Raw genomic sequence first — 27,135 nt, 5'->3', positions numbered from 1 at the left:
GGTGTTCCCTGTCCGCCGCAGGTGTTCCCTGTCCGCCGCAGGTGTTCTGGTCAACTCCTTCTGTTGTGAATTGGTGCTGTATAAATAAACTGAATTGAATTCCATGAGCAAACTGCTCCGGCTGTCTCAGGTTTGAAGAGTTCCTTCTTCAGATGTTTCAGCTCTTTCCACAGATGTTCCAACAGGATTTAGATCAGGGCTCAGAGGGACACTTCAGAACAGTCCAGTGTTTGGTTCTGATCCATTCTTGGTGTTTTTAGTTGTGTTTTGGGTCATCGTCCTGTTTGAGGCCCATTTCCTTGGACCCAGGCCAAGCCTTCAGACACGGAGCAGCTCATTTGGCTTCAGAGCCGTGACAGTCTTGAGGTTTAACTGTACCCTGCAGGTTCAGAAGAAGCAGATGAAGCAGAACAGAACCGGGCCTCCTCCATGTTTCACTGTAGGTACAGGGTTCTTTTGGGTCTGAATGCAGAGCTGATGGGACTTGCTGACAAATAGCTCCAGTTTTGTCTTTTCTGTCCGAATGACGTCCTCCCAGAACCTCCGTGTCTTTTCAGTATGCATTTTGGTGAATTCCAGTCCGTCTTTTTCATGATCTGGCGTCGTCCTCGGTCGTCTTTCAATAAGTCCACTTCGTCTCAAACAGACTGATGGGTGACCTCTGACCTTTAAGTTAACCTCTAATCTTTTTTTTTATAATTTTTTCTGGACTTTTTGGTTACTGCTCATATCATGTCTTTTCAGTGTGTCATCAGCTGTCCTCTTGTGGACATGTCCAGGGAGGTTGTCTCCAGTCCTGTGGACCAAACCTTTGAATAACTCTGGAACATCAAGCTGATGGAGACGGTCTTACAGACTTTACCTTTAACACGAAGTCAGTCATCGTCTGTCTCAGCTCCTGCGTCTCTGTCCTCAGCTTCCTGTGGTCCATGTTCAGTGTGTTACACACCGTGAGACCAAACAGCCCTGTGACTACCTGTCACAGACTCACTGATTAGACTGAAGACACCTGAGACGCTGATTACAGGACACACCTGAGTCTAACGTGTCCCTGTGGTCAGATTAGTTTTCATCTTTTCTAGAGGTACCGTACTTTTCAATATAAATATATTTATTTATTTATTTATTGTTATTATGTCATGTTTCAGGTTATTTCTGAACCTTTGTGTTTTTTTTTAATTTTCTAATAAAAAGGCACAAACACATCGATCCACATTTCATTAAAAATCTAAAAAATGAATCTTAGAATTTTGAGCTTATAAACTATAATATCCTCAGACGCTCAATTATACTTAAAAATAACCGTTTTTATCTGTGCTTTCATTAAAAACTCGTTTTAAATAATTTGCACAAACCTTAAAGTAAAAAATGTTGTTTTCAGACCAAATATGAATTTATTTTACACTCTTACTAAAACTAAATCAGATTAAGTTCAGTTTTCAGACGACCCCGTCCTCTGACAGGTGAACTCAGGTGTGTGTGTGTGTGTGAGCGTGCGTCGGTACCTTGATGTATCGCTCGTGTGGGACGTACTGCAGGATGATGGGCTCCATGGTGAGCACGTTGGCAAACTGCACCTCGGGGATGTAGAGCGCACACACAACGTGCGCCCAACCTGATGGGCACAGAGATCGGCAGAGCGTCAGAGACACGACCGGGACCTTCAAACAGTTTCAGGAAGTGGTTCTCAGACTTACCGCCGCTGTCCGTCCTCTTAAGGGCTCCATCTTTGTGGGGGCACAGTTCACACCTCTGCGGGGAAACGGGAGAAGGCGGAGCTTGTCGTTAGTCCGTCATCGGACGGATGAGTCATGATGTCGGAGGAGGGATACTCACCACGCGGGCCGCTCGCTCCTGGGACTCGCACTTCCTGCAGAACCATGGGCCGGTGGGGACCTGGACGATGCCGTAACACGCTGAAACAAACACGAAGACGCCGTGACCAAGAAGCTCCGGGTGTTTGTAGACAACAACAAATAAATATTGATCAAACTACTACTTCTTTCAGCTGTTCCCTACTCAGGGGTCTACACAGCGAGTCCTCTGTCCTCATTCTGTCCTCTGTCTTCACTCCAACTACCTCCATGTCCTCTCTGCATCCACATATCTCCTCTGTCTTTTAACCTGGCTGCTGCATTTCTAACATCCTTCTACCAATATACCCACTGTCCCTCCTCTGGACATGTCCAAACCACTGTCCCTACTCTGGACATGTCCAAACCACTGTCCCTCCTCTGGACATGCTCAAACCACTGTCCCTCCTCTGGACATGCTCAAACCACTGTCCCTCCTCTGGACATGTCCAAACCATCTCAGTCTGGTCTCTCTAACTTTATCTCCCAGTTGTTCAACCTGTGCTGTACCTCTGATGATCTCATTCTTAATCTTCTCCATCCTTCTCACTCCTAAGGAGAACCTCAACATCTTCATTTCTGACACTTCCAGTTCTGTCTCCTGTCTTCTTGTCCATGTCTCTGTCTCCAGACCATGCAACATAGCTGGTCTCACAACTGTCTTGTAAACTTTTCTTTTGATCTTTGCTGACACACTTTTGTCACAAATCACTCCTGAAACTTTTCTCCATCCTGCCTGGACTCTCTTCTTCACCTCTTCACCACGTTCCCCATGTTCCTGGACCGTGGACCCCAAGTCCTTGAAGTCCTGCACCTTTGTGACCTCTGCTCCTTGTAGCCTCACTGTTCCACCTCCTCCCTCTCATTCACACACGTGCTCTGTCTTACTACGGCTGACTTTCATTCCTCTTCTTTCAAGTGCATACCTCCACCTCTCCAAGTTCTCTTCCACCTGTTCCCTGTTCTCACCACAGATCACAATGTCATCTGCAAACACCGACTCGACTGAACTAATTCAACTTTGTAAAACCAGCTCTTCTTCATCACCTTCAGCCTGTTGGTTTCTGTTTAGATTTTAAGATTCTTTCTCTAACTCTTTAAGTTTTAAACGGTTTGGAAACCGGTTATGTAACGCAACCTAATGACTTTGGGGATCGAGCCCCCAGACTCTGGAACAGCCTGCCCCCTCGGTACAGCTCGGTCCGTTGGGATTCATGATTTGTTAAATAATTAAATATGAGAGGGAGAAGTTTTTAGAAAGCATCAGGAAGAGAATTGTGGACCCCCAGACTCAGTTCAGCCTTGGGCTCCACATGTCTGAAGGTTTTCTGTCCAAACTGTTATTAAACCTAAATAAAATAAAATAACTCTGAACTGTATTCTCTCACATGGAACGTTAGTGTCCTTAAATTAAACACCTGTGTGTGACTGTATGTTTGTTTCCAGCCGACGTGACTGAAAACGGGTCAAGAACGCTGACGTTGCTCCTCAAAGATGTTTTGGTTCAAGTTACCACGAGCGCATTGTTTACGTTTACCTCTCAGATAAATCTGGAACGAGCGCTGCGATCTGCTCAAACAGAACCAAATGATGCACGCAGGATCACTTTCATGTTTTACTGACTTCATTCTTTAAAACGAGCGACTCCGACCGACAGCAGAGCCAAAATAACTTGTTCAAACAGCTTCACTAGATTCACTTTGTTTAGAATCACAACAACCAAACAATAAAACTGAGTAAACCAACAAATTCTATAATAATCGGATAAAAAGTCGATGTGAAACACAAAGTCGAGTAATTCTCGTAAACAAAGAGTTTGTCTCCAGGTTTAAAAATCCTAAATAAACTCAGATTTTTCTGGTCTATTTGTGTTTTTCATCAAATAAAACCAAATATTTAACAAGCTGAGCTGCAAGTTTTCTACTCCGTGATTGATTAGATGTTCATCGGCTGATTTATGTCTGAAAAATGGCCGACATTGGCTGTTTTTTTTTTTATTAAAAGTGGCTGATATTGGCTGATTTTTGTTTAAAAGTGGCTGATATCAGCTGATTTAAGTCTGAATAGTAGCCGAAATCGGCTGATTTGTTTTAAAAGTGGCCGATATTGGCCAATTTATGTCTGAATAGCAGCCGAAATCAGCTGATTTTTGTTTATAAGTGGCCAGTATTGGGTCTAGATGAAACTGGAGGAGTTTTATTGTTAAAAAGTTTTATGTGACTAGTAAAATAAAACAATTTAGTGATTTGAATGGAAGGTTAAGAGGAATTGGCTGTTTTTATTTATTTATTATTGTTTTGTTTTTATTATTTATTTATTGTGATTCTTTTGTTGTTGATCTTTATCTACATTTATTTATAATCCGGTTCTGTCTATAATCTGTCGTCGTCTAGATTTAACTGTTTTGGACTTTCCGGACATTAAACTGGTTTTAATCCGGACCAGAACCAGCAGATCGGGGTTTAAATCCAGTACTTTGGGTCCGTTTCTCCGTTCAGAACAACAAAGCAAGTGTCCGAACCGGAGGGCCTCGGCAGGGGGGGATGCTTGGTGGACCGGACCGGGCCGGACCTGCCGTGAAGGCTCCGCTCAGTGACAACAAACAGCACGCCTACCTACCACCACTCCCACACACGCGCTCACGCGCACGTAGACAGCAGCCAGCCTGCCTCCAGAACCACCGACCCGACCGAGCGGCACCGGCGGCCGCTCAGCGCGCGCTAACCTCAGCTTACCCTGGTGAACGGCCACGGAGCAGCCGTGTCCGTCGCAGTAGACCAGCGGGTTCTCTGCCCAGCCTCGCTCGTCCGAACACACGCAGCAGCCTCCGACCATTTCCCGCATGCTGCTCCCATACGAACAAATGAGATTTCCCCTCCGGACAACGGCTCAGACCCGGGCCGCGTCCCGTCAGGTGGTCCTCCCGAACCTTACAGCCGAACCGGGCATAGTCGAGGGGCACGCGCCGAGGGGAAACAAAAATCTCGATGAAGGAAAAAAAAAAATCCGCTGCTTCTACGTTTTCTGCGTGATGTCCTCCTCGATGCAGTGCGCATGCTCACAGCTGATTCCTCCGGGTCGGGAATCAAAACTCAAGACGAAGGCGGCAAAATCCCGTATTAACAGTTTTTTTACAACCGTTTTCGTTATTTTTTTAAACGTTTTGTCGATTTATTACATTTACAACCACTCACCTGCGCCGCTGGGACGTCATTTTTGTCGTTAATGTGGATTAAAGCGGTCAGAACCGCTGGCTGTGCTGCTTTTAGCCTCCGCGGGGAAACAGCGCCCCCTGGCGAATGTTTGCGGCAGCGCAGGTTGCGCGCTGTTTCACCATCCGACCTGAAAACAGAAATCAGCCTTCATCTTTGTTTCTCACACACAGCCCTCATTCAGCCTCGGTCCACACATTCGACTGCAGCGTTTTACATTTAAAATCCCACTTCACTATAAATTCACAGTAAAATATTTGTAAAGAGGCTGTTTTTAACCGTGAGGTCCAAATCCAAGGAAAGCGAGGCTTGGCGCTCCTGGGTGTGCACGTCACTCGCCACTTCTACACAAATGCCCACTGACCAGTTCAAGTTGCATCTGCATGCCCACCGGTTTGTGGGATATTTTGCCAACAGACGCAGGGATGGTTAATGCCAGTGTCGCACTGTTTGTTGTGCTTGTTAGGTACAACTCTCAGCTACTACCGCAAAACATTTTAGGTAATCACAAAGTTTGTTTTCTCAGTCATCCAGGTATATAACAACAAAAAAGGTTGAATCATGTCATCTGGACTTCGTTTTTTTGTTAAAAAGAAACGTTTCGCCCCTCATCCAAGAGGCTTCGTCAGTCTGAGGCCTAGCCATCTGGTATTACCCAGAAGCCACCCTGACTCTTGTGTTTCAAGCCTGCCTCAGATACCCCTGAAGTCTGGCCTTTTCACTAATGGTTTCAAAAACACATGATTTTAGGTAATCATCAGTAAAGCAGGCTGCGTTAGTCATTTTTGTGCATTTTGAGATCAGTTGTCTGTAGCGTCCATCTTAAACCAGTGTTCACTGAAATATTTTTCAAACGAACATGGGCAAAAAAAAAAATTCTTGTGCCTTTGCCTTTTATCGGTGGGCGATAAGTTTTGAAAAAAGGTGAAATCTTCCTTCCGTTGGAGCGTCTGGGAGTCTTGTTTATGAGCGACAGCAGGATGAGGATCCGGGAATCTCCAGCAGTAAGGAGGCTGTTGCTCCAGTCTGTTGTGGTGAAAGAACAGCTGAGCCTATAGGCAGATCTCTGACCGGCTTCATCTATGCTCCGACGCCCGCCTGCGTCTATGAAGTTTGGATCGTGACCTGAAAGAACCAGATCCTGTATTAGAGCAGCTCGCAGAGTGGCTGGGCCGGGGGGTGGGGGGTAGAGCTGCTGCTCTTCTGGATCAAGAGGAGTCAGCTGAGGAGGTTCATATCGTGATGACTCCTTTCTTCCCCCAGGAGAAGATGGCGAGCACAGCCGGGTAGAGGGAGGTCTGGGTTTCCTTCCTGGACCTACTCAGACTTTGGTCTCCCCCCACACACCCACCCAAACTTCTTCTGTCCAAAAACATCTTGGTCTTCAATTGTCCCTAACCCTCGAAGTGTTCTGGTCTTAGTTTGCTCACAGAGACATGAATATGAACTTTTTTTTTAAATGCACGGAAGGATCAAACAAATGTTAAGATCTGTCAACATTCACCTGATGAGAAGAAAACAGATCTGTTTTAAATTTCACATTTAATTTTTCTATTTGTGGGCTTTAATATTTACTCCAGGTCTAACTTCAGAGAGCTTGAAACACCATCTTTGATACTTCTCATTGGTGGAGAGTCCGAGTCTGTACTGTTAGTAATCACTGCATGTATGTCTAAGACGTGTCAATCTCAAGGCCCGGGGGCCAAATGTGGCCCTTGTTGACATTTTATCTGGTCCCCAAGCTGTTATTTTAAATGTAAAATACTATTATCACTTTCTTTTTTTTTTTTTCAGTAATCTTTGATTATGATGTCCATTGTGCAACAGAGAACATCAAATGAGACCAACCAAGCTCTTGTTGAGGAACCTGTGACCAAGAAAAGATGCTGGGTATTTAATTTAAGTTAATATAGATTCTGAAACTGGCCCTTAGTTTGAGAAAAGTTTTAATTTTGGCCCCCACTTTGTAAGTGGGTTTGACACCCCTGGTCTAAGGCCTGATTCAAGATGGCCGCCACAGCAGCGTGATCTTAAAACACTAAAATGGCTAAAATTCGACCAATTTTACAGGTAATGAGCTGAAATTTGGCGTAGTAGTAGCTGAGAGTCATCCCCAACACGTGCTTGGAGTGATAACAAATCACATAAAATATTTTGAAAGTTTGATTAAAACTGATCAAACTTAGTTTTTATGAAGATGATTTTAGTTTCAAACCCTAGCACGTTAGATACAGACCTTTAGGTATATATTTTTGGTCTGTGGGAGGAAACTGGAGTACCCAGAGAAAACCCACGCATGCACTAAGAGAACATGCAAACTCCACCCAGAAAGGCCCCTGGACTGGGATTTGAACCAGGGACCTGCTCGCTGAGAGGCAGCAGCTCTACCAGTTGCGCCCCCGTGCTGCCAGTGAAACTATTCAATTTTGATCATTCATTTAAGGAAATGAGGTCAGTTTGTTCTCCAGTAGTCTAAGCTTAAGGCAGCAACAAGCCAACCCTAACTATAGGATTTATCAAAAAGGAAAGTCTTAATCCCAGTCTTCAAACTGGACAACATGTCAGCTTCATGGACAGAAACTGGAAGTTGGTTCCACAAGAGAGGAGCCTGATAACTGAAAGATCTTCCTCCCGTTCTGCTTTTGGAAACTCTAGGAACCAAAAGTAAACCTGCAGTCCGAGAGCGAAGTGCTCTGTTGGGAAAATATGGAACAATAAGATCTGTAATATAAGATGGAGCTAGGTTGTTGAGAGCTTTGTAGGTTAGAAGTAAGATTTTGAATTCAATTCTGGATTTGACAGGGAGCCAATGGAGAGAAGCTAAAACTGGAGAGATATGATCTCTCCTACTAACTCCAGTTAAGACTCTGGCAGCAGCATTTTGGATCAACTGAAGATGTTTTGAAGACGTATTTGGACATCCAGAAAATAAACCATTGCAACAGTCCAGTCTAGACGTGACAAATGCATGGACCAGTTTTTCTGCATCATTTTTAGATATTTCTAATTTTAGCGATATTACGCAGGTGGAAGGTGGTGGTCCTAGTAAAGATTTTAATGTGGGGGATAAAGGACGTGCTGATCAAAAATAACACCCAGATTTTTAACATTAGAGCTGCAGGCCAGATTAATGCCATCCAAGGAGGGAGAAAGACTGAAAAAATTATTCCTAAGATGCTCAGGTCCAAAAACCAAAACCTCAGTCTTGTCTGTGTTCAAAAGCAGAAAATTCAGGGTCATCCAGGTTTTTATGTCTGTAAGACATGCTTGTAGTTGGATTCATTGGGCTTCATGGACAAATATAACCGTACCATCAGCATAGCAATGAAAATTTATCCCATGTTGTTTAATAACATTACCTCATGTAAGCTTATAAAAGGTAAAGCATATTGGTCCAAGTACTGAACCTTGAGGAGCTCCATGACTAACTTTGGTGTAAGAAGATGATTCATTAGAATTATTATTATTACAGTAAATGTTTGTAGTATTAGAGTTGAGCGTTTTTCTGGACTGGAATTAAACTGAATGAAGTAAACTTTAATATTCAAGTGGACAGGAGTTACACTGTGGAGAAGAACAGAGACACATTTCTGTTTTTGTTTGAGACCCTGGCGTTTTGTCACTACCAGGAGCAGTGGAGGAGGGGGTGGCCTTTGGTGGCCTTGCCCATCATAGAATAATATTTGGCCACCCCAATCATTTGAGGAACGTTTAAGCAATATAAAAACTAGAAAGCAGTGTTTTCTCAAATTCAATTCAGTTTATTTATATAGCGCCAAATCACAACAAAGTTGTCTCAGGACACTTTACAGAAACATTCACATACATAAAAGCCAATTGGTAAAGTTCTCTAAGGAATCCAGCAGACAAGTTGAATCTTGAAATGAAAGGGTTGGCCAGTTTACATATATACAGCGGCAGCCATTTTGGATGTTGACTTACAGTAGCAACCCAATTTTTGAAAGGAACCTTTTTGGAAGTTGGTTCCTCACTTATTTTTCAAATTATCATGCTCGCAAAGCCACCAGACTGACGGAAGGTGTTTCCGATCCTCTTCTTGGCTCCTCCACGGAGGACAAAAATATTCAAACATCTCTGCATCCCGACAGAACAAGATCCTGCCTGTCCCGTCGTTCAGTCAGCAGATGTCACCAAAAACTTAAAACGCATCAACTTAACTTTTGGTGCTGGAAACAAGATAAAAAGAAGAGTGAGGAGAAGCAGCCACAGGTTTATTATTTCTACATTTTTTAACCCTCCCACTCGTCTGTGAACCGTTTTAGTCACAGTTTCACCCTGAACTCTCATACTGAGAAGACGGACGCCTCCGAGTGTTGAAATGGTTGGAAAAGAGAAGCTGTTGGATGACTTGGCTGTTTGGGTCGACATGTTGGATGGAAGCCGTGATAACAGCGTGGCCTTCGCGAGCGTCACTTCTCTTCGAGCCTGAGGAGAGAAAAGGGAACTGGCTGCGATGGGGAGGCCAGATAACGAGGTGGCAGCTGGATGAGGCTAACACCCGCTCTCTTCTGGTCTGAAGGCAGCAAGGCGTGAACCAGTTCCTGCAGCGCCGTGTGGGCGGCGTGAAAAAGCTCCTCTGTGGCTCGTCAGCAAACCCTCGTCACACTCAGAGGAGGCTTTTAAAGTTTGTCACTTCGTTCAAAATTCCCACAAAGCCTCGGTTTTTGAATAAACGTTTGCCCCTGCAGGTCTGGAGTTTTACCGGCATGAATAACGAGACGGGCCAGCCTCGTGGGCGGAGAGGGAAGAGCGAAACTGCTGATTAAAATCACCGATCTGCAGCTTCTCATCCTTTCCTGGTTGAATGACTGCTACAGTTGAACACGTACAAAACAAAACCTCCACTCTCCTCCCACCGGCAGCTGAATGAAAAAGGAGGGAATGCATATCGCCCGCCGCCTTTCCCACCAGAGACTCCCCGCCTCCCGTTGAGGAGTTAAAGCCGTCATGGTCAAACATGGGAATATGCTAAATTTTATGCAAAATCTCATACGATCCGTTAGCTCTTTTGAGTGCGGCTGGGCTGACCCTTGACTATTACCATGCCGAATTTCAGCTCCACATCTGTACGTCTCACCGAGCTATAGCTGTTTATATTTTTTATAAGTTGAGGATGACTCTCAGCTACTACCACGCCGAATTTCAGCTCAAACCCTTTACAATTGAGAAATTAAAAGCCATTTTCTGTGTCTACGAAGACTGGTTAGCTGTGGTGGCCATTTTGAATCAAGTTGACTCCAGACATGACGAGTTTCCTAAAGTTTAATTAAATCAGTTCGATGACTCGGGAGATATTTTGCTAACAGACAAACCTGGTCCTAAACGTTATAAACACAGCTATCGTGTCATCATGTGTTGGGATGACTCTCAGCTACTACCACACCGAATTTCAGCTCCAAAATTTATATAATTCACTTTGTTATAGCGTTATAGATGTTTTTTTGTCGTTGGCAGAAATCTATTGGCTGTGGCGGCCATCTTGAATTTGACAGACTAAAAGCTAACTGGTTGTAGACATCTTGAGTTTCTTTAAGATCTGTCAAGTGGTTTGAGATATTTTGCTAACACACTTGATTTTAAGTCATAAACAGATGCGATCGCAGCTCAAAACATGAGTTAGAGATGACTCTCAGCTACTACCACCCCAATATTGAGCTCAAAGTCTGTAGCCATTTTTTGTGTCTACTTAGCCTTGTAGGCCATTTTGAATCAAGTTGACTCCAGAAACGATTATTCTCCTAAAGTTTAATTAAAATCCACTCAGTGATTCATGAGATATTTTGCTAACGGGACAAACGTCACCCCGCCTTCAAAGGAAACCTTGAAATCTGACTAGTGAGGAAATGACGAGCCGATCCTGAAACTGTTGGCATGATTTTCAGAACCTCCCTCGTGTTTTTTAGGTCTGTTCGGGTTCTGCTGCTCGTTGGAGAGCTGAGCGAGTGTTTTGTTCTGGAGTGAGACGTGCAGAGTGTCGCAGAGTGAAGTGTCCTTTGAAGCGTGAACTGCACCTCTCTGAAAACCACAGCTTAACAAAAGAGACGTTCGACATGAGAGATTTTTTTTCCTCTTCTGCAGCCTTGAATCGTCGACCTGACGTTCTGACAGAGAGCGGTTCGTGTGAGGGAGGAAGTGTCGGCTTTTATTTTTTACACAAGTCAAACAGAAAAACAGACGATGAACGCTCGTCTCCTTAGAGGAATAAAACTTTACGGCACAAACAGCAGTTAGGAACAGAGGCTTTACGGCCGTCGAGGCGGCAGAGCAGAAGGCGACTCGGAGCAGCCGGGGGCCGACGGGTCACGCTCCGCCTCCATGAGTCCGTCCGTCCTCGTGCGGCGCCGCCCGCCGCCGTTTACTTCAGCTCCAGGCGGTGCTCGCCCCGGGCTATGTGGGACGAGAACTCGTAGCGGTCCCGGCTGCGGTGGCCGCACACGTTGCACTCCAGCGGGTCGCGGAACCCGTGGCACCCCATGTGGATGGTGAACATGACGTAGTCCAGGAAGATGACCCTGCAGTGGCTGCAGGGGTACACGGCGCCGAGCAGTGACCCCGCCTCCCCGTCCGCCCGCATCACGCGCAGGGCCTCCAGGGGCGACAGCGGGATGGGCTGGGCGTGCGGGTGGGGGACACCGTTCTGGTGGTTCAGGCCCCCCAGCAGGTGTCCTAAGCTGTACACGACGGGCTGGGACATCTGGGAGCCGTCGGGGTGGAAAGACTCCAGGCCTAGGGGGGGCTGCGGGGCGTGAGGGAGACCCAGCATCGGCATCTTCTGGCCGTTCGTGAGGCCCGTTGGGCTCATGTCGGTGCGGTTCAACGGGATGGGGTAGGGCCTGTGGGAGGGAGGCGGGTCACCATCTGGACCCATGTGGACCGGCTGGTGTCCATCGGGCCCGGGCGAGCCTGGAGGGGGGTTCTTCACCTCAGACCGGTGGAGCAGCTCCCTGCTGAAGCTCAGGTCCAGACAGACCCCGTTGTCGCCTGCACCGGTGACACAAGAGAGAGCTGAGCAGGAGGTTTGGATCAGAACCAGACAAACAGAGCAGAGAGCAGCGAGGAAGAGCCGCAGGCAGGAAGGAAGCTACGAGGAAAACACCCACTCAGTTCCAGGACTCAAACACTCGGAAATGATCCAAACCGAACCGTCGGTGAACAAAAACTAACTGTTGGAGCTGCGAGTAGAACCCGGCAGCTTCAGCACCAGAACCCTCCGTGGGTTTCTGCATCAGTCTCAGGTGGTTGTGGAGGAGCTTTGGCCCAAACAAACCCTGAAGGTACTGGTCTGAACTTTGAGGAGCAAACCCTGCAGGTTCCATGTGAGTTCATCTGATCAGCTGCCGAGGAGGTCGCGCTCCTAAACTCTGGAACAATCTGCCCCATCGTCACTTCCTGTCGTTTAAAACCCGTTTGATTAACCCGGGTCGCTTGATTCAGAACTTTATTGTTCTGTTTATTTGCTTCTGATGTTTTAAAATTATTATTTTTTTCTTTTAATCTTTGTCTTTTATTGTTCAGCACTTCAGGAACAACTTGTTTTTAAACATGCGTTGTAAATAAATCTGACTTGGACTTTATGTACTAGATACACAACCTGTACGAACTCTGTAAATACTTTGTGCGTACCTGGTGAGTACCTTGTCAGTATCTGGTACGTAGCAGATATACCTCACTAGTACCCAGTATGTACCAGGTACACTAACAAGTATGTACCTTGTAAGTACCCAATATGTACTTCATAAGTATCAAGGACCTGTAGATACCAGGCTGTATTAGTTATTTCTGCAGCTTGTAGAACCTCCTCCAGCACCAGAACCCTCAGTGGGTTCTGTCTCGTGATTGTGGAGGAACTGTAGCCCACTCTTCTTTCCAGCGTTGCTTCAGTTCACTGAGATTTGCAGACTGGACTCTGACTGGATCGTTGGTTCTGTTCTTTTTGACCCGTTCTGTTGCAGATCAGCTGCTGAGTTTGGACCAGTTTGGTCTAGCCTTCAGCTGTTGGGACTCCAGAACCATTTGGTCTCCAGAGGAGTTCTGGTACACTCAGTGACCGAAGGAGCCCAGACCATCAGCCCTCCACCACCGTGCTGACAGCTGGGAAGAGGTGCTTGCTGCAGTGCATTCTGGATAAACATCTGTTCTCTGGTCTGGTTCTGTTAAATGGACCTTTTCAAACTTAAGTGGTGCTGCCATGTTTTCTGCTGCAGCTCTTCCAAACAAGCCGTGACCTTTGACCTTTGACTGAGGCTTGTTGGCCTTATTTCTCAGACTCCAGGGAAGATTAGCAGCGGTCTTAAAGCTACTTCTTCAAACGTCACAAAGATTGTTTGTTTGTTTGTTTACCAATAGAAACAGAAGCAGTGGCTTTAAAAACAGGTGGTGGAGTTAGTTGTTGGGGTCAGAAGTTTTACGGTTTTGTTGTTTTAAATCTGTTTATTATGAAAATAAAACGACGACGCAGTAAATTTACCAGTCTAGAAGTTTTGTGTTTGAATTTGGAGTTCTGTCTTTTGATACGTTACATTTCTTCGTAGTTTTAGAAGATTTTCCTCTTTTTTTGGGGGGTGTGTGTGGTGTTAATCAGCAGATCCCCCGTCATATTTCCACCTGAACATCTTCTAAGCGTCTGCTTCTTGTCTGGATTTCTCGTCTTTACCCACAGACTGCGACCTGATGCAGAGGACTCGAGCTTTTTGTTTACATCGAGTGTGGACCTGCATTTTAGAATTACAATCAATAAACCAGTTGGAGTAAACAAAACTAACCACTTGATGCAGTTCACTCCAGTTTGGAAATGACCTTTGACCCTCGGCAGGTTGATCATTAGCCGCAGCTGCTTCTATTCGGGGGTCATTGCTGATGTCTTTCCGTCTTGGTGTGTTCACACACTCCTGGATGCTCCGAGCTGCAGAACCTTGTGACCAGCAGCTCCTGAGCGGTACTGAAGCTGAGATGGAATGAGTGTTTCAGTCGCAGCGAACGACTGTTGAGCGTTTTTGTTCACCTCAGATTAGATTTAGATCAAATCAGTTTTATTAAAGCAAGTGACTTTTTCCCTCCATGATTGTAACAGATTCACATTGGGGAGTTCCTCTCTTGGGTGCGGAGAGAAAAACCGTCCCCCCCCCCCCGAACAAGCAGGTGCTTCAAGAGACAAAAGCAGCTTTAAAGCGAGGAAGCAGATGCTCCACAGAAGAATCGACACCTGCTCACGTTTCGCCTCTTCTACCTCTGCGGTCGCAGAGCCTCTTTTCTCTGTGGTTGTCACGTTGGAGGATCTTCATTTGTCAAGTTGATAGACGTGGGAGGTTTTTGTTTTAAAGGCGTGATTGTGAAACTACAACCTCATGTTGAGTTTAACGAGCGGTGAAGGCAGGTTAGTGAAAATCGAGCTCATAAAGTTTGGGAAATGGCGGTGTCGCCTCGGCTGTTTACCGAAACCGAACCTCCGATCTTTCAATTCATTCACGGCACACGAAGTGAGCAAACACTGACGTGTTTCAGGTGCACGTTTTCTTTTTGTCGTTCTTTCCACGTGAATTTGTAGATTGAAGCATGCACAGTCACATACCCACCTACAGCACCGCTGACGGAGTATTTATGGCGGCGCAGACGAAGCTGTGGCGCTGCAGGCATGAGGCAGCTGCTCTGCTCTCAGTTCTTGTCTGGCAAAAGATAGAAGCCGGCAAAAATAAACAGACGAGCTGCTCAGACAAACGGCTTGAAATACACAGATCTTTGTTTATTTTAAAGCTTAAAGCGCAGCAGGTGCAGCGTGAACTGTGAGAGCTGGTGAAAGAATAAACAACACAAACTGCGTATTTAGACGAGACGAGTTAAAAACATGTGAAACCAGCGTGAGCGCTCTGAGGGCTGCGACTTTGCTGCTGATCTTACCCGTGAACTTCTGCGGCATCGAACTTTTCCGCTTGGCGACGTTGCTGGCGAGCCGGTCGAGAAGCAGCGCTCGCTCCGAGCCCATCTGAGACCTGGACGTGTGGCTGTCCTCCGCTGGACAACAACAACAACAACAAAACGAGAGGGTGTGAGCCACAAAGAGGCTGGAAGATGAGCTGCCTGAAAACACAAATGAAACACCAGCTGCTCTACGTGGAGCCTCTCAAGGAGGAACAAGATATTAATTTAAGATGAGTCGCTCTGACCTCACTTCCTGTTTGATTATTTTGTTTTCTTTTACCTCATTTGTGCAGGAGAAGAGACCGCAGGGTGAGGATGTACTTCCTCACCACTACAGCACTATCAAGAGAAAACTTGAGACACTCGGTGACCACAAATCCTGCACAGTCTGAGTGTTGCAATGTCCTGTCAGAACACAGAGAGGCACCGAGGGGGGGCGGGGGGGCTGGAGATGCTCGTGTCTGTGTGACAGAACTCGAGTTGAGCGGCCGGGCTCAAACGTTTGCCCTATTTGGCTTCCCCTTTGCTGATACAGACACAAGAAGTCTCTCCCCACCACAGCAGCCATAACCCATTTATCTGGAATCAAAGGGCAGCGCTCGTTAACGTAACGAGGCCAGAGGAGCCGGAGCTGCTGGCAGCAACACGCCGCGACCGCAGCCGAATCAGACCTGCAATCACCCGAGTCGTCTGATGAAACGCTGGGATCGTGTGAAACAAACAGAACACCAACATTTAACGCAACGACGAGAATCAGAGCTTAACGGCAGCAACAAGCATCCTTAAAGGAGTTCCAGGTCCTGGTTTCCTCTGTGAGGGGTCCAGGACCTGAGGAGTCCAGTTGTTGGAGGTTCTGGAAGGAACGTTGTTCCATTCTGGTCTGGTGGAGGGTTCTAGCTGTTGTACAGTCCTGGATGGGAGCAGATGTTCTACAACCTGTAGATATTTTTCTTCATTGATGGAGTCTCCAGATGTGGAAGCTACTCATGCCAGAGGCACTAATGCACCCCCATACCATCAGAGAGGCAGGCTTTTGAACTATGCTCTGATAACAGGCTGGACAGTTACTCTTCACTCTTTGTGGCATCCGTGGTTTCCAAACAGAACCTCAGATTTGGACCCATCTGACTTCAGAACAGTTCTGGTCCATTTGAAATGACCTCTGGTCCAGAGAAGACAGCAGTGATTCTGGATGGTGTTCACATCAGGCTCCTTCTTTGCCTGATAGAGCTTTGAGCAGAATTTGTGAATGAACTGTGTTTACAGTGGAACTGTTCCTGAATCCAGAACAGAACCAGCACCAGACCTGGTGGCTCCCGAGGGCCTGAAGGTCACGACCTTCAGCCTCTTCTTTTGAGCTCAGAGGTTTCTACAGATTCTTCTAATCTGGTGATGAGGTTATGAGCTGCAGATGATGGAGAATCAAATTATTTATAGATTCAGTTTTTTACAGACTGCTGAACCTCTGCCCATCTTTACTTCTTTTTATACCAGTTCTCTTAGTGATCTGCCGACAATGAACCTCATTAGTTGTAAAATGTTCCTCTGGCGTCTTATTCATTCATTTGTTTGTTTGTTTATTTATTTAGAAATTGCCCCACTGACTCTGCGAGAACAACTTTTAAAATTTCATTTGTTTACCGTGTTCCATTGTGAAGAAAATATTTGTTTATAAACTTTGCAAACGGTTTCTGTTTTTATTTGTGTTTTACAGACCAGCACAACTTGTTTTGGCGTCAGGTCTTCATGACAGATTTTATTGAATCGCCCGGTTCTCTGCTTGAATCTGCCCGATCAGCGATTACTGTTTGGATCTGCTTAGAGTCCAGGAGGTCCCAGTTCACTGGCACCAGGACCACACCACGGCTCTGTGACACGCGGACAACAGAACATCTCAGGAAGGCAAGTTGTTCAGTTCGATCCCGTCTCTTCTGCAGGACTCAAACTCTGGAGCGTCAGACGACACAAGGTGAACTCTCTGGATCTGAACGCATCGGAAACAAATGAACCGATTCTTGACTTTGGGGAAACTAAAAGGATGAACCTAAAGCAAAAAAATGTGTGATGATGCAAGATGGAGAGGAGCACGCTAACGTTAGCTTAGCACCGTCAGAAACAAGAAGTCTTATAAAAACAAAACTGCTTTAGGCAGATGACGAGTCTCAGTCGAGGTAAAAACTGATCCTCATCATTTTATCTGTCAAACAGTTTTATTTGACTAATAAAAGATCTAAACTCTAAAAACACAAAAGTATTTTGTATATAAATGACTTTCAGGCAGTTTTTAAAGCACCTTAACGAAACATTGAGCATTCTGTTGAACTAAAACAGTTCTTCATGTATTTCTATTAAAATTATTGATATTTTAAAGATGAATTGTTGAAACTGGACAAGTCCAACAAATACAGGAAGTGTTAAAAAATTAGGTTAAATAATAAAACCTCAGGAAAACAAGAGTAACGCGTACAGATAGTCTGTCAACAAACTGTTATAGCAACGACCCAGATGAGCCTTGTGTAACATGTGACCTTTATAATTAATTAATTAATAATGCTGCACATCCTTTCCAGCCTGATCACGCTGTCTCGCCAATCGGTACAAGTCCTTCTCGCCCTCTTTAGTGTCCGTCCAACCTCTCATACAACTCATCGTGCACCTTCTGCTTTGCCTTTGCCCCCTCCCTCTTTGCTCTACGTCCCATCTCCTTATATTCCTGTCTCCTCTCTTCAGTCCTCTCTGTCATACTTCTACTTGGCTAACCTCTTTCTTTAAAACACTTCCTGCACTTCACTATTCCATTCATAATTAATTAATAAGAATAAGAAGAAGAAGAAGAGGAGGAGATAGAATAATTTGGTAAATAATAAAATAAATTTCAGAGGACTCTGAAGGTGTTTTTAGTGATAAATTAACTCTTTTTTTTAATTTATTTGCTGTAAGCTCGTGCTGTCAGCGAGCGTTGTTGTTCAGGACCGATCTCGGCCGTACAGGTGTGAAGTGTGCTGGAGTTCGGACCGGCTTTGCGCTCACCTCTCTCGGCAGGACCTTTGCTCTGAACGTACACGTGGCACCTCTCTCGGTGCTCCTCCAGGGAGCTGCGCTGCTTGTAGCTGCGACTGCAGTGGTTGCATTTAAACGGCTTCTCGACTGCAAAACAGGTTTCAGTCGATCGATGAGAGCGAACGAGCACAGACAGAAAATGATTTCCTAGAGCGGGCGGTTTCGTTCAAAACCGATGAGCTGAGCTTTAAAGAGCCCGTCTGCAGGTAAAACATGACATCTGAAAGTAAGATATCGTGTGTGTGTGTTAGTGTGTGTGTGTGTTAGTGTGTGTGTGTTACTGGAAAAGGCTCAGCAGACTTCATGTGTCAACAGTTTACAAAAAGAGTGAGAAACAACTTGAAGGAGTAACTGAAACAGTCCAGTACGCAGGTGCACACAGAACCAGAGAGCGTGCGTGAGCGTGCACGTGGTGGGGCGCTACCTGAATGCGTGCGCAGGTGCCCGCTCAGAGCGTCGCGCCGTCGGCAGGCGTAGCTGCACATCGGGCATTTGAAAGGCTTCTCCCCGGAGTGCAGTTTGATGTGGCGGAGCAGGTTTCCCTTCTGGGTGAAGGAGGCGCCGCACTGAGTGCAGTGGAAAGGCCTCTCTCCTGACACACACACACGTGCACGCACACACACGTGCACACAGACACACACGTGCACGCACACAGGAAGAACAATCCACGTGGTTTCACTCAGTCACGTGATGGAGTTCACACTTTAAAATCCAACATTCTTCAGTCAATCAGACAAAGCTGTGTCCGTGTCTGTTAGCAAAATATCTTGTAAACCACTTGACGGATTTTAATAAAATTTTCAGGGAATTAATCGTTCCTTACACGTCTACAACTAGTTAGGTTTTAGAGTTAACCCGACATGTCAACAGACTTTAAAAAACAAAAAAGTGTCTCTCAATCTAATTTAGGTCCACCGAGCTAAACGTTGGTGAGGTAGTAGTTGAGAGTTATTCACAACACGTGCTCCAAGTGCTACTTGGACTTTCAGCCTTACCTGTTAACTAACCCAACTTTAACCTTGACTTGGTAATCAGCTCGGTTCGTCTGGTTTAAATTAAATGGTTTTAATGAAATTAGACTCCAGCTCAGCCAGTTGAACCTTTACTGGTCTAACATTCATTGCTTTAGCAAAAGCTTTAGACTCGGCTGACGGCGCAGACGACAGTTTGATCACATGGACATGTTGTCAGCTCAGGTCGTTTCAAAATAAAAGTCCCCAATGTCTGTCGAGGCTTTAGAAGAAAGACGATGGAAGAGTTTATAGTTTTTAGTCTACGGTCGATGATGTATGAAGGATGAAACTGTGTCATGGATTGTGTCAGCTCTGGTTCTTTCAAAATAAAAGTGCCCAATGTCTGTCGAGGGTTCACTTCAGTTCGGTTTATTAGTTTAATAATAATAAAAGCATTCATGTAACAGGTCTCTCTTGTAAAGAAGGTTTCGAGGCTCAATGGGAACTAACCTCTCTAAATAAAAGGTCTAATATAGCGTCAGCTTTAGCAGGAAGACGACGGAAGGGTTTATAGTTTTGTAGTCTGCAGTGACGTATTCATTCGTTCCTTCATTCAACCTTTATTTAGACAGTTAATCGCATTTAGCCTCAGGGACTCATTTATAAGAGAGACCTGAATGAATGAATAAATGAATGTATGAAGGATGAAACTGTGTCACGGATTGTGTCAGCTCTCCTCGTGTCTGATGGCGAGCGGACCTCCACAGAAAGGTGCCGCTTCACGAGTCTGAAGGTGACACTTGGACCTGCAGCTGCGCTCAGCGCCCGTTGTTCTGAATCTTTATCAGCCGCCATCAAATCACACGGCTTCAGTGTTCTTACTGAACAAAAGAAGATGTTTCACAACCAGATGGTGACGATGATTAAGCCGCGCTCATTTGTTGCACCGACCCGAACAAAAAGATCTGAAAAGGCGTGACGGTGGTGCAGCGGTTGATGCTTACCCGTGTGGCTGCGCTTGTGCACCAGCAGCACGTTGATGCTGATGCAGGACAGGCCGCAGATGTCGCAGCTGAACTTGCTCGACGTCTGCACGCGGGGAACCGCGCCGCCGCCGGCGAAGCTTCCCTCTGCACCCTCCTCCGCCATCGCCGCCGCATGGGCGTCCGGCAGCGCCGCGCCGTCGTAATGAGAGTAACCGACGAGCGACAGGTCCTGCGGCTCGTTCAGGACGTCCTCGTCTCTCGGCTCGTCGTCCTCCGTTCGCTCCTCGTCGAACGACCCCTCCATCCCGTCCTCGCTGCCCTCCTCTTTGGGCACGAGCTCCGCTTCTGTTCCCGCCTTCAGACAGCGCTCGCTGTCGTCCGTCTCCTCGGCCTCCATCTTAATCACGCCTGAGGAGGGAACAAAAAGCATTTCAGCCCCACAGAACCTGCAGCTCGGACACGTGGAAGGGTTTTAATGACCAAACGAAAGAGCGTGAATCACGTCTTTTTTCATTCATTCAACCTTTATTTAAACAGGTTAGTCCCACTGAGCCACGAGGACTCATTTATAAGAGAGACCTGGATTTTAACAAAGAGTGATGACAACAACGACAACAACAGACATTCACATATGATTCATACAAATTTAAGTTTTGTGTTGCTTTTTTACAATTGAAAACAAAATGATAATTAAAATGAGAAAGAGCCGTAGCGAAAAAACAGCTAGATTACGAGGCGGTGTAGAAAACTAAAAACAGGAACATGTCTGAAGTTCTACTTTTGTTTGAAGTTGGTTGTTAGAATTTATAGCGGAGTTGATCGGTGCGCGGAGCTTCGTTTGGGCGAGTGTCACAGATTCAGACGACGAGCGCCGAGATAAGAGGAGAGCGTTTCCTCTGAACGAGCAGAAACCAGAACCAGGAAAGGCGCCGGCCGACGACTCGTTCTGCTTAAAACGAGTCGTTTCAGGTCGTCTGCCGCCTCCTTAGTTCAGCGTCCGTCAGCAGCGTCCTCCACAGCCAGACCCGGTCCAGACCCGGCCCATACACAACTGTGCAAAAGTTTTAAACATTGCTTCAAGAGTTGCTTCTTTTTTTAAAGTTGGTTTGGTCAAGTCTTTGTACTTCCAACAGGAATTTTCTACGTTTTCTTAGAAAATTGGCTTCTTTTAAAAAAATTTAAATAAATCTTCCATCTTCTATCGGAGTATTTCAGAAGAACGGCGCTTTTTGTTTGTTATCTTTGACCTAAATCTCTGGATCAGCTCTGTGTCGACCCACAACCTGAAGAACCCATTTTAAAATGGGATTTTGGGGCTTTTTGTTAACTCTGTGACACAAAAGAACAATTTGCTCCCATTTATTTAGCTGAATCTGTGAAAAACACCAAAGATAGTTTAACAGACAAAAAGGAAGATTTCAGAACCAGCAGAGATTCTAAACGCGTCTGAAACTCGAGTTAATACAACTCGAGGATCATAGATTATTCCAGGGCTGTCGGGTTTTGACACGACTCAGATGCTGAAGAAGACTCTTTTTCTTTCTTCCTCCACTTTGTCTACTTTTCATGCAAACGTTATAAAACATCCCACCAGGTGCACAAACAGGACAGAAAACTGGTGATGAAGCAGCAAAAGTCCAAGAAAAACCTACAAATCCTGGAGAACTGAGTCATTGTTGGTATTTGTATAAATATCACGTCGTGTTGTAATGCAGGCTGCTGGTAATTTCAAGTTACGTCTTTCTAAGTTGTCTGCGGTGCGTCGACACAACTCTGATTCATTCATTGAGCTTTGGAGCTTCTTATGTCTGAATGAGTCAAACTGAAATGGGTGAGAAAAAAACAAAAGACAGCTCAAGTCTAAAAATTAAGAGGGCACAGGGCATGGTTGCATCTTCCTTGGACTCCAAACAGTTTTGTGCATCAATATTCACTGATTTAGCAAAAGCTTTTGACTCAGCTGATCATTCCATCTTAGTGAAATAAAATGACCATATTAGAATTTCGGGACAGCCACTAACATAGTTCTGTAATTATCTTTTGAATAGGTTGCAGCAAGTGATGGTTGACTCTCATACTTCACAGTTTCTCCCGGTTATGTCAGGTGTACCCCAAGGCTCCATTCTTGGTCCACCTCTTTTCTCCATATTTATAAAATAAAACTCGCATTCTGTCAGTGAGGCCTCTGTTCATTTATATGCCAATTAAACTGTTTTATATGCTTTTGGTTCTTCGGATGAGGTTGAGAAGTCCCTGGCATGTGGTTTTCTTGAAATCCAGCAGACCTTTATCGACATAAATTTGTCCTTAAATGCCAGGAAAACTAAATTTATGTGGTTCGGTCATGGAGGAAGGACCATACCCACCTCGGTGGACTGTAAACAGTGATGTTATACAAGAAGTAACAGTTTGTAAATATTTGGGAATTTGGATTGATGGTGCTCTGTCCTTTTCACATCATGCTAATGTTTTGCAATCTAAGGTTAAAACGAGACTTGGTTATCTATAAAGAAATAGATCTTTGTTTACATTGGCTGCAAAATGCATCATTGTTGAAAAAACCTTTCTACCTGTGTTGGAGACATAATTTATAGACATGCTTGTAAGGGTGTCCTTCGTAAGCTGGACACAATTTATCACTCTACTTTTGGCTTTGTTACAAATGCTCCTTATAGAACATTTATAAGATGTTGCGGGGTTATTCACCTCCATATTAACTCATCTACTGCAACTAGCACCTGTTTCAAAGTATCACCCGATTCTCTCAGTATTTGTGGTAAATAAGTCTCGCTTTGGCTCTGCTGCTCCATCTGACTGGAATCTGCTACAAAAACTTTGTGTCGGACCTCCGTTAGCTCAGTTTCTACTTTCAAAAATTGTTTAAAAGCCATTTTTAAAAACACTTTCAAGTGCTTTCATGCTTAGTTAGTACTCTTATTGCTTAACTTTGACAATGAACTGTTAATATAATTTATGATTTCTTGTTTGTTATTGGCTACTGTATTTTATAGTTTTGTCTAACTGTATTGCGTCCCTTCCCTTGACCTTACAAGTACCTGTTGGTGCTGCCAGGCCAGCACTGTAAAATAAGAAGTTGTTCTTAGTGTTTATGCTTGGTTAAATAAAGGTGAAAAAAAAAACCTCTCAAAACGTTTGGAAAGCTGCTGATCAGGTCGGACTGCTCCGGATGAGAATCTAAAGCATGGAGGGGTTGTTGAAGACTTTTGCACAGTATGGTTCTGTGTCCTGCAGACAGCACAGAGTCAGCTGAAAGCATGAAGCTGGCTGCAGGACCTCTCACCCAGCCTGTTACTAAGCGTTAACCCCCACCCCAGTGCTCAGTTCCATCCAGAAACCACGCTGTGGTCTTGGTGGTGGCTGATGATGAGCTGCAGAGCGGCGCCTCATATGGTGGAAAGCTCTCGGAGGTGCTATGGAAACTTTGCACATGCACAGATCCGAAACGCCTGATATAGAGTCCAGAGCCTCAGAGAACCGCAGGCCGTGCAGCTGAAGCAGCGCGGGGCTTCAGGAGCTGCACCCGGCGGGCAAGATGGCTGTCAACCAGAACCAAAGAGGGCCGCCGTCTCAACGTCATGTTCTCTCACCGCATGTCACATCATTAAAAGAGACATTCTGTAAAACTGGGAGCTTCAAAACCACAACTCACCAACAAATATAAATACCACACACACACACATATATATATGTATATATATATTATGCAAAGTGATTTCAGCCTTTACACAAGCCTCTGGATTAGACTGGACCCCCTCTCTGTTAGTTAAATATCATAAAGATTAAAGACTGAGTGCTGAGGGACCACCACCCGAGCAAATAAAGTCTTATCCGCAGCTCGGCTTGTAGTTTTCTCCTGTTTCAGGTGTAAACAATAAACTGATACAAGTTTGTTTTAGTTAATAATTTATTCTATAAACACATTGGTTTAAATAGAACTAACACAAACTGGGGAAAACATCTTTAGTCTGGGGTCGTTAAGACCCTGACAGACCAGGCTGTTTGTATTTTATTAATATTTCAAACTAAATGTTGTTTAATTCAGTTTGGATCCGGCGTTTGTGTTGATTCAGTTATCCTGCACTCAGCTGCAGCTGCTATTTTTCATTTCCCTTCTCATCCTTAAGACTTTTTTTTTGTATTAAACTATTTTAGGATTATTTAATGATAATTATTATAATTAATTATATTTTGTAGATTCTCAGAAGACTTTAAATGTCAGTTTGGACTCAGATGAACTTTGAATGGATTCATTTTAAACATTTCAAAGGTCCGGTTGGAAATGTTACGTCTGTAGAGATGAAACGTTTTAATATTTATAATTCCTTTATATGAAGTCCACATGATTATCAAGTTCCTGCAGAAGAGTTTGATTAAAAAACATGTTTTAAAACGATTTTTAATCACAAGCGTTTCCATGTTAACTGATTTAATTCTTTGGTCCCCTTAGAGGAAAGAGTGAACGACAAACAGTGGAAATAAATCATTTGTTTGTTTTTACAAAGTTTTTCTGGTGTCTAACGAGGTGTTTGACCTTAATTAGCATCACCAGACGTATCAAAACGCCTTTTTAAAAGAGAACAAACGGCCACCGAGTGGTTCCGTTCGCCACACTGAACATGGAGCAGCAAGAGCTCAAAGAGAAGATTCCAGATCTCCATGATGGACATAAAGTTTATAAAATCTTCTCCAAGGAGCTTCATGTCGCTCAGACCGCAGCTGATAAGATTATTAAGAAGCAGAAGTTTCACGGGACTGCAGCCAAACACCCAAGGCCTGGACGCAAGAGGAAATGTGACTCCAGGCAGATCAGAAAGATATTTGGTTGAAGGATTGAAGGAAACCGTCTGAAGTGACTCGAGCTGAACCTCCAAGACCGTCACTTTTTAACCGTGATGATGGAAGACGACCCAGGAGACGCTACGATTGGCAGAAAAACAAAAATCCAGACAGGAATTCACTGAAACGCCGACAAGAACCGAAGATTCTGACTGACGAGAACGGGACCTTCGGCTGCGGGCGCACCAGGGGACAAATCCAAACGGCGAAGTTCAGTTCAAAGGTTTTGTCTTTTCCTGAAGCCCAGAGAAGAAAACAGCTGAACTGTAACGGACAGACAAACACACACGTGTGTGTTTGGACATACGTGCATCCGTAACACCGCCGCACCGCGTCCCATTCACACCAGCCGACTTCTCCTCCTTCTCCTCTTCCTCCTCCTGTGACTTCACCTCTGCAACTTCATCACAGGTTTCTGAAACAAACGGTAACAAACGAGACGCGTTGAGTTGGTTTTTGTTTGTGAAACGTGGAGCAACAAACGTGCACGAGCTGACGTGAAGCCAGGAGCCAGGTGACGCCTCCCACCAGGATCGAGCCGACTCACCCATCCCGTCGTCTCCATGTGGAGATGTGAATTCAGGACGTTTGTCTGCGTTCATGGTGAGGACTTCCTGTGGAGAAGGAGGACATCTGACGTCAGCCGCCTCACAGAACCATTACTGCGAAAACTTGCTGCAAACAATCGTCTCACGCTCCGTTTGGACTAATATAAATAAAACTCTAATTAAAGATCACTTCTGTTTCTGCTGAGCGGATGAAGAAATAGAAGCAACGCTCGCGCCTCTGTTCCTGTTGAGCTGTAAAAAAAGGTTTAGTAAAAATAAAAGTGGGTGAAAGCCCACGGTTGATCGCTCGAGCCTGTCTCTGCATTTAGCCCGATGAGACGGAGGTGTTCTCTGCGCTCGGGCTTCCTGCCGCCTTCGTGCATCATCAAAATGGGCTTTCCACTCCAACAGCCACAGAGACTCCGACCAGAACTGGAGCGTTTGTTTTAAGGTGCTTCGTCGGTTCTTAAACCCAGAAGGTTGAAATTCATGTAAAGAAAAATTAAAGTTTAAACTTCCAGTCTGACAGCTCAGAGTTCAGTGATAAATTTAAAAAATAAAAAAAACTTCTTGTGAGCTGAAAATAAAAAGCAGAAGTGCATGTTTGGAGCAAACCCAAAGGCTGGTTCTGGACCTGAAGAGGAACCGATGAGGAGATCCTACCTGGTCTCTGCTCAGCACCCAGAGGAAACCGCTCTGGACTCTGAACATGGATCACACGCAGCGCCGGAGACATCCCTTAAAGGAACAGGAACTCATTCTGAATGAGGTGGAGCAACAGAGAGCTGCAGGTTCTGGGTACGGAGGAGCGACCCGGAACGCAGAGACCCGGGCCGGCTTGGATCAACTGCTCACCGGTTCTGGTCCTGGACCTGAAAACTGCACAGCTCGACGTATTTATGAGTAAGAGCTCTAAGAGTTGATGAAGTCCTTTAGGCGGTTCCCCAGGAGATTAAAAACGGGTTCCTGTTTGAGGAATCAGAACTCCATCTGGTGGCAGAACCAGAGAACTGCTGCTCTCTCCGAACAGGTCCAGAACCTGTCAGAACATGAGCCACCGCTTTCTGAATACACAAGGAGAGTTAGGGTTAGGGTCTGTCTCATTGTGTCTGTCTCTCTACATATTTGTCTCTGTCTCTAAATGTGCCTGTCTGTGTGTCTCTGTGTGTCTGCCTCTCTGTTTATGTGAATGTTTGTTTGCTGTGTTAGTAAAATATCTAATGAACCAGTGGACAGACTTTAACCTCCTAAGACCTGAACGCTTGCCTATGTGGGCGCCAGGTCCTAGGAGGTTAATGAAAGAAAATCACTGGACGTTTATCTACAGCTGAAAAACTTTGTCAACCTAATTCAAGATGGCCGCAAAGCTAAGCAGCTATAATAAATGTCCCTCACTCAGTTGATAGATGAAAATAAAAACAGAAATTAATAATTGGCAAATCTCATAAAAAATATTTTTAACTAATCATATATATTTTATATCGGCATGTTTCTGATGTTCCACTATGAATAAAATAAGTTTATAAGTTTTACACATCATTGCATTTTGTGTTTATTTACATTTTATTTATGCATTACATACGCAGGAATCCCTGTGGACTATGATGTTTGCAGATGACATTGTCATTTGTGTTGAGAACAGGGAACAGGCGGAAGAGAACTTGGAGAGGTGGAGGTATGCACTTGAAAGAAGAGGAATGAAAGTCAGCCGTAGTAAGACAGAGTACATG

General features: G+C 45.0%; 2 protein-coding genes across 2 annotated transcripts in view; both read right to left on the bottom strand.

Annotated features, from left to right (window-relative positions):
* Window positions 1-4,890, bottom strand: part of LOC119422737 (protein AF-17) — a 29,081-nt gene extending 24,191 nt beyond the window's left edge. The window contains exons 1-4 of the mRNA XM_037690132.1: window positions 4,589-4,890; window positions 1,837-1,916; window positions 1,698-1,752; window positions 1,506-1,615 (exon numbers count right to left, since the gene is read on the bottom strand). Coding sequence (XP_037546060.1) covers window positions 1,506-1,615; window positions 1,698-1,752; window positions 1,837-1,916; window positions 4,589-4,697 — 354 coding nt within the window. The 5' untranslated portion in view covers window positions 4,698-4,890. The remainder of the gene's footprint in view (window positions 1-1,505; window positions 1,616-1,697; window positions 1,753-1,836; window positions 1,917-4,588) is intronic.
* A 6,551-nt stretch (window positions 4,891-11,441) lies between these two features.
* LOC119422736 (zinc finger protein Aiolos-like) lies at window positions 11,442-26,087 on the bottom strand. Its single transcript, XM_037690131.1, has 8 exons — window positions 26,069-26,087; window positions 25,405-25,471; window positions 25,165-25,272; window positions 20,019-20,408; window positions 18,486-18,653; window positions 18,032-18,148; window positions 14,981-15,094; window positions 11,442-12,091 (listed from the first exon to the last, which is right to left on the bottom strand). Exons 2-8 carry the CDS (start codon window positions 25,457-25,459, stop codon window positions 11,442-11,444), a joined length of 1,602 nt encoding a protein of 533 aa, XP_037546059.1. The 5' UTR covers window positions 25,460-25,471; window positions 26,069-26,087.
* Between the last annotated feature and the right edge of the window lie 1,048 nt (window positions 26,088-27,135).

Source organism: Nematolebias whitei, chromosome 16, assembly GCF_014905685.2.
Source record: "Nematolebias whitei isolate Nwh7 chromosome 16, NemWhi1, whole genome shotgun sequence".
Lineage (NCBI taxonomy): Eukaryota > Metazoa > Chordata > Actinopteri > Cyprinodontiformes > Rivulidae > Nematolebias > Nematolebias whitei.
This window is presented reverse-complemented; position numbering and strand designations above follow the sequence as displayed.